This window comes from Bidens hawaiensis, unplaced genomic scaffold, assembly GCF_021521415.1.
Source record: "Bidens hawaiensis isolate Kalapana, Puna unplaced genomic scaffold, B.hawaiensis_p1.1 tig00023406_1, whole genome shotgun sequence".
Lineage (NCBI taxonomy): Eukaryota > Viridiplantae > Streptophyta > Magnoliopsida > Asterales > Asteraceae > Bidens > Bidens hawaiensis.
Window position 1 is genome coordinate 249,008 of NW_027493671.1, and position 7,233 is coordinate 256,240.

General features: G+C 41.5%; 1 protein-coding gene across 2 annotated transcripts; it reads left to right on the top strand.

Moving 5' to 3' along the window:
- The first annotated feature begins 902 nt into the window (after positions 1-902).
- On the top strand, positions 903-5,607 carry LOC143567465 (protein transport protein SEC23 A-like). 2 transcript variants are annotated; one of them, XM_077053881.1, is made up of 6 exons: positions 903-1,346; positions 2,219-4,039; positions 4,396-4,512; positions 4,598-4,669; positions 5,271-5,416; positions 5,525-5,605. In XM_077053881.1, the coding sequence occupies exons 1-5, from the start codon at positions 903-905 to the stop codon at positions 5,406-5,408; spliced, it is 2,592 nt and encodes an 863-aa protein (XP_076909996.1). In that variant the 3' UTR covers positions 5,409-5,416; positions 5,525-5,605. The 2 variants fall into 2 exon arrangements, with proteins under 2 accessions (XP_076909996.1, XP_076909995.1); XM_077053880.1 differs by having other exon boundaries at positions 5,271-5,607.
- The last annotated feature ends 1,626 nt before the right edge of the window (positions 5,608-7,233 follow it).

Sequence of the window (7,233 nt, forward strand, 5' to 3'; positions counted from 1 at the left end):
CCAAACTACAAAGTTCTTGCTTTCTCAAACGCACAATAAATAAATAAATAAAACCAAACCACACATTTAAAATTGTGATTTATTAGGGCAAATGCTAATCAATATTAATATTAAGGCGTCATATCACCTATCATACCATAACAATCTACATACAATTTTAAAAACCAAGTTTAATTACCTGTTACGTAGACGGCATTAGTAACCGGTGACGCGTCAGGCACCACTAACAATTTGACATTGGCAAGGCGTCTAACACCGATCACCACGCCAATAACACGCCTGACGTCGGTTACGCTTTCTATGGCCTAAAATGAGAAAATGCCATTTCAAAATTAAGCCTAAACAATCTATTTTCATTAAAATTAAAATTAAAATTAAAATTTATTACATATTTAAGAGCCACCTTGACTTTTACCACATCTTTTCCTCCATTTTCCTTTTACTTTTTTTCCATCTCCACCATTAACTCCTCAAGAAGTCACATACCAACACAACACAACACAACACTACACTACACTACACTACACTACACTACACTACACTACACTACACAACCCACCCCTAGTTCTACCATTCAACAATTCAACATTCCAATCTTCAATCAAGTAAGTTACTTTCTTTCGATTCAAACCCTTGATTCCGATCTCAATTATTCAAACCCTTTAATCGATCTATCTATTTCTATTTCTATTTCTTTACTTCTTGATTGATCTAATTTTATATTAAAGTTTCCGATCCAATTATCAATTTTCCAATTAGGGTTTTGATTATCTACGTTTAAAGATCTAATTCTTAACTTTTGCAATGCCCATGTTTGGGTAGAGTTGTACAGACATAATTATCCCCAATTTATTATACATGCAGGCAGGTAGGTCTTCAAGATTGTAAGGCTTTGAGTTGAAATGGCTGACCAAAACCCTAATTTCCCACCTGGGTTTTCCGTCGGAATCACCCCGTCCACTCCCGAGCCCGCTCAGGCCCGTAGGCCTGACCCCAAATTTAGCCCCCCTACAGCCCCGAGATTTGGACAGCCCACCATCCAACTGAACCAGATACTTTCTCCGTCGGTTAAGCCTTCGCAATCGCCTTTATCTTCCAATGGTGTTAGAACTGTGGGCCCGGTTCCTCAAGGGCCGCCTGTGTTTTCCTCACCCGTGCAGCCTGCTGCTGGGCCGTTTAGAACGTCTCCCGTGACTCCTCAACCGGTGGCGTTTGCTGCCGCCCCAGCTACGCCGCCTTCGGGATTTTCGGATGGTGCGAATGAGTTTCAACACCCAATGCCAAGTAATGCAGAGGACATGGTGGCTCTTTCTGATGCACCGAATGTTCTGCTCTCTGCACGTAAGGTATCTTATAATCAAGTTTCTTTCTTTTATTAATGAAGCACCAACATTTAAGTTCTTATTATGCCATTATATCACTGTAGTTAGGGATGTAGTCTAGCCGATCCTGGGCCTGTGTAAGCTTGAGCTTGGCTCGTTTAACTTATGAGAGCTTAAACTCAAGCTCTATTTATAATATTCTAGCCGGGTTGTGATTAGCTTTTCAAGCTCAGGCTTTCCTTGCTATTTATCACAATTTATATACTTTTTAGTTGTTTTTCTTATCACAATTTTGTATGTAATAATAAACTAATAATAATTATCTACCTAAATGTTTATAATAAGTTATGTTAATATTATTAGTTATTCAATTATTCTATTTACATACCTATATAAATATTTTGTTAATACATTTATAATAATATTTTTTATACATAGCATAACATATATATGAACTTTAGCTGTTTTCATCATAGTTTTGTATACAGTAATAATTAGGCAAATATATATTTAATGAAATTTGTATAACTAATAGGCTTGTTCAGGCTTCGCATAAGTGAAGCTTGGCTCTAGCTTGTTTATTAAATGAGCTCCCATAGAGGCTCGAGGTCATTTAAGCTCAGCTCTATTTAAGCTTTTAGCGAGCAGATCTTGAGTAGTTCACGAGCTGCCCAACTCTGCTTGTTTACACTTCTAACTTTAATAACTAAAGTTAGTTTTGTACATCATATTTAACACATTATTTACTCATAAATCATCTTAAAAAGCGTACGAAACTAAAAAGATTTTGGCCCAACTATTTTGACTTGTACAGATATGACATTTTCTGACCTGTTGACCCCTGCCCATATTGGTTAAAGATTTTACACATGAACCTCTTTTGTTTTCCTTTGTAGGTACTGAAACAAAAGAAACTAATGAATGTACCCAGTTTGGGTTTTGGGGCATTGGTTTCTCCTGGACGGGAAGTCCTACAGGGCCCACAAATAATCCAGCGGGACCCACAGCGTTGCCAAAACTGTGGAGCTTATGCAAATCTCTATTGCAACATCTTACTCAGATCGGGCCATTGGCAATGCGTAATTTGCGGGAATTTAAACAGTAGTGAAGGCCGATACATAGCCTCCGCCAAAGAAGAACTTCTTAATCTACCCGAGTTAGCATTTCCGATGGTTGACTTTGTACAAACCGGGAACCGAAGACCCGGCTACATTCCTGTCTCTGATTCCCGCATGTCAGCCCCTATTGTTCTTGTCATTGATGATTGTCTAGACGAACCACATCTTCAACATTTGCAGAGTTCTTTACATGCATTTGTGGACTCACTTCCACCCACAACACGAATCGGTGTGGTAACGTATGGGAAAACGGTCTCGGTTTATGATTTTTCTGAAGGGTCGGTTGCATCAGCCGATTTGTTACCGGGCCGTGTTTCTCCAAATCAAGAATCGTTAAAGCAACTCGTTTACGGAACTGGGATTTATTTGTCTCCGATTCACGCGTCTTTACCTGTCGTACACTCTATATTTTCGTCTTTAAGGCCATACAACTTGAATGTTCCTGAAGCTTCTAGAAACCGTTGCATGGGGGCAGCAATTGAAGTGGCGCTAGCGATTATTCAAGGCCCGTCAGCCGAAATGTCACAGGGGGTGGTGAAAAAACCAGGAGGTAGCAGTAGAATAATTGTGTGTGCGGGTGGACCAAACACGTATGGTCCCGGGTCGGTCCCACACTCGTTTAGTCATCCAAACTATGCCCACATGGAGAAAACCGCTTTAAAATGGATGGAAAATTTGGGCCGTGAGGCTCATAAACGTAATACTTTAGTCGACATTTTATGTGCGGGAACGTGTCCTGTTCGGGTCCCGGTTCTGCAACCGCTAGTGAAAGCTTCAGGCGGGATTTTGATTCTGCATGATGATTTTGGGGAGGCGTTTGGTGTGAATTTACAACGGGCCTCAACTCGGGCTGCTGGTTCACACGGGCTGATGGAAATTCGGTGCTCTGACGACGTCACGGTTTCTCAGGTTATAGGCCCGGGTGAAGAGGCTCATACAGATAACCATGAAGCGTTTAAGAACGATAATTCGGTTTCGATACAAATGTTGAGTGTGGAAGAAACACAAAGTTTTGCAGTGTCATTGGAGACACGTGGAAATATTAAAACTGATTTCGTGTATTTGCAATTTGGAATTTTGTTTTTGAATTTGTATCAGGCGGATATTACGAGGGTGATTACGGTTCGGTTGCCGACAGTTGATGGTGTTTCGTCTTATTTGGAAAGTGTCCAAGATGAGGTGGCGGCGGTTCTTATTGCTAAAAGGAGTTTGTTACGGGCCAAAAAAGGCCAGGATGCAATTGATGTACGGGCAACAATTGATGAAAGGATTAAAGATATTACTAATAACTTCGGGTCACAAATGCCAAAATCAAAGCTTTATCAGTTTCCAAAAGAGCTGGCTAATATGCCTGAGATATTATTTCATCTTAGGCAGGGCCCGCTTTTGGGTAGTATTGTTGGGCATGAGGACGAGAGGTCGGTCTTGAGGAATATTTTGTTGAAGGCGTCTTTTGATTTGTCTCTTCGGATGGTGGCTCCTCGGTGTCTTATGCACCGTGAAGGTGGGACTTTTGAGGAATTGCCGGCTCATGATCTTGCAATGCAATCTGATGCGGCTGTTGTTCTTGATCACGGGACCGATGTTTTCATTTGGTTGGTTAGTTACTTTCTTATTACTCTCTCTCTCTCTAGCGTACATGTTTTTGGCTTGAACCCGTGTTGTGAGGTACCAATATTTCAATTACAGAAGTAATAAAACATGTCGATGTTAGGAAAAAATTGACTAAAAATTTAAAAATGACTATAAGATGGAGATATATTATAGTCAGTTTGACTTTTTAATCGATTTATCTCTAAACATTTACATGCTTGATTACCCGATCAAATGCAACGCAATTGCAAGTCTTTGTAAGGCAATGAATACTATATAGTTGATTAATATTACTGAGTGTTACATAATTACGTCCAAAACGCACATCCAAACACCCCCTAAATGCTTTGTTGTTGATTCAGGGTGCTGAGCTGGCGGCCCAAGAAGGAAGAAGTGCAGCAGCATTAGCAGCCTGCAGAACATTGGCTGAAGAACTCACAGAGACGAGATTCCCTGCTCCTAGAATTCTTGCATTCAAAGTATTATATTGATCTCATTTTCTCTTTAAATCTACAAATTGTTTTATTAAAATATTTACGGCTTATTGGAACTCATTTGCAACAGGAGGGAAGTTCTCAGGCGAGGTATTTTGTGTCTCGGCTAATTCCTGCACACAAGGATCCTCCTTATGAGCAAGTGAGTTGACACAGTAGTCTTGTCTATATTCTTCATGCAAATCAACTAGCCCGTGAGCTTGGACTGACTTATTTGAAAATCGGTCAAACCCAGTTATACTTGCTAACGGGTTAAAAGAGTAAAGCAAAAAACTTAGCTAACAAAGAAACGGGTCAAAAATCGTCCAATTGTTTGTGACAGCAGGGTTGTCAATCGTGTGAGAGGCAATCATTGAACCCGAACACAAGGAGACGTGTATTCGTGTTAAATACATGACCCGCTTAATCCGTTTATCTGAGCAAGCCAAACGGGGTGGCAGGCTCTGTTTGGTTAAAAGGGTTAAGCATGTCAATCTGAACATGACCCATTGGTTAGACATAATAACAACCCAAAACCTCATTATTTTTGTGTCGTATTCATGCAGTGTCTTGGGTCATGTTAGAAAATGCCATTCCTAATTAAGGTACACAATAGAGGCGAATCACGAGTGGGTCAACAGACTACTTTACTTTCTTTAAAAATAAATTTAGGTTGAATATGATATGCAACAGTATACCTCAAAGCCTGTAACCCAACCCACCATGTGAAATAAAGTAACCGGAAAATGTAACATTTGTGACAGGAAGCAAGATTTCCTCAGCTTAGAAGTTTGAGTGCGGAACAAAGGACGAAGCTGAAAAGCAGTTTTATTCACTTTGATGAACCGAGTTTTTGTGAATGGATGCGTGGCCTCAAAGTATTGGCACCCGAGCCGGCCTAAGTGTTTCGGTAAAACAGTTACAACCACAGACAAACATTAAACTTTCTCATCTTTCTTTGTTTTTGTTTCGAATAGGATTTTTTTTTTTACATTTGATTCTGAATGCTGAATTGTAGTGAGGGAGGGAAGAAGTAATAACATAAGGCAAAGGAAATAACAAGTTGCTTTTGATGGTTCTTAATTCCCTTTGTGTTTTTCTTTTTAAGTTATCATATGTTTGTGAAGAAACACTAAGTGACCCCGGCAGATTACGGATAATCTTAGGGTTAAGTAGATGTTTCCCACGAGGGTTAGGTCCGGCAAATATGGTTATTCTTCTGATGACCTGCAAAACAGACACCGTGAGCTCGTCACTGAGAAGGGGGGGGGGTACCTCCTTGTGACCACCCTCCGGCGTGAGAATCAGACTAGATTGCTCTGAATATAAGTGTATATTAAGAGAAATAACTAGAGCAGATAAGATATGTGATGGTATCAGATGATATATGAGAGTATATGATGATCATACCGTTCCAAGGTGTTGGAGTATTTATAGCCGAAGGTAGGTTTCCAAGCAGGTACAGCCAGCTGTATAATATTCCTTTTCTACCAACTGTGGGCTACGCACGTGCCGTGCTGGTGGTTGGTGGGTAGGCAGCGGCTGATAGTGACATGGCCGGCTGTGTACTATTCCTTTTCCACCAACTGCAGGCTATGTACGTGCGACGATGAGGATTGGTGAGTAGGCAGCGGCTGATAGTGACATTTTGTACTAGAGCGTGCTCCTCGTCGTACTGTTGTCAGTGAGCTGTCACCCTGTGATGGGCTGCTTTGGTCAGATCTTGTCTATTTTGTCCATACCTTGGCAGATATAGTACAAAAGATCCTCCAGAAGCGTACGGACTGGCTCATTTGGGCGGGAGTATTCCCGCCTTGCTCATTCCTTCTTCAGGTGACATTACTGAATTATTGAGAGTTAGTGCCTTGTGCGTGTAGCCTTACTATTAGTGCGGGTAGCCTTCCCTGATGGCTTGTATCCGCAGCTGCGGGAACAGGCGGGGTACTTCACCATTGGGAGGCTTTTCCTGCGGGAACAGCTGGCGTACTGCGCGTAAGGTCTTCATCTCTCTGAGCATGGTGGGTCCTGCGGAACCAGTTGGTCTTTGCGTAGACGTCCCTCTTCAAGGTGAGTCTTGCGGGTCCAACTGGGCTCTGCTGGGACCTACCTCTTCAAGTCCCCCCAGTCTAATGTTCTTCTCATGAATTGTTAATAAGTGAGGTGAACTTTTGGACTTAAGCAAAGGGTTTTGAAAAGGGTTTTTAGTTTTAAGGTTTTCCGTGGGGATTCTTCCCGCGGTTTTCCTAATATCACGTGCAGAAATTCCCGACTTTTCTGCTTGATCTTTGGGTATGATGCGGGTAGGTGTGTAACCTCCTCGCAAGTCAGGAGCGTTGAGTTTCACTTGTGTAGATTCTCCACGAGGTTTTGGTAGTTTTAGACATAGTGATCAATTATGTTAAACTACCAATTCCATCTTGGAGCTTCAAACAATCTAGTTCTCAACGTTCCCGCTATGCGGGGATGTTATTTCCCTTTCCATAAGCATGGCCCAGAAGATCCTTCTTGGTTTTAATTCCCTGCAAGTGCTAAGTATGTGAAGGGTTTCGCCTTGACACTGTACCCGCACTCGTCTTATAGTTACTTGACTTCCAAGGTATTTTTGGCTTCAATTCCCTGCATGTGCTAGGTATGTGAAGGGTTTCGCCATAACACTGTACCCGCACTTGTCTTACTGGTTCTTGGTTACCAAGGTATTCTTGGCTTCAATTCCCTGCAGGTGCTAAG

What these genes read in the sequence shown, in the direction of transcription:
- LOC143567465 (XM_077053880.1), top strand. Translation starts at nt 903, where the DNA reads ATGGCTGACCAAAACCCTAATTTCCCACCTGGGTTTTCCGTCGGAATC. An exon ending in CCGATGTTTTCATTTGGTTG is followed by an intron (nt 4,040 to 4,395) that starts GTTAGTTACTTT and finishes TTGTTGATTCAG; the next exon opens with GGTGCTGAGCTGGCGGCCCA. An exon ending in AGGATCCTCCTTATGAGCAA is followed by an intron (nt 4,670 to 5,270) that starts GTGAGTTGACAC and finishes CATTTGTGACAG; the next exon opens with GAAGCAAGATTTCCTCAGCT.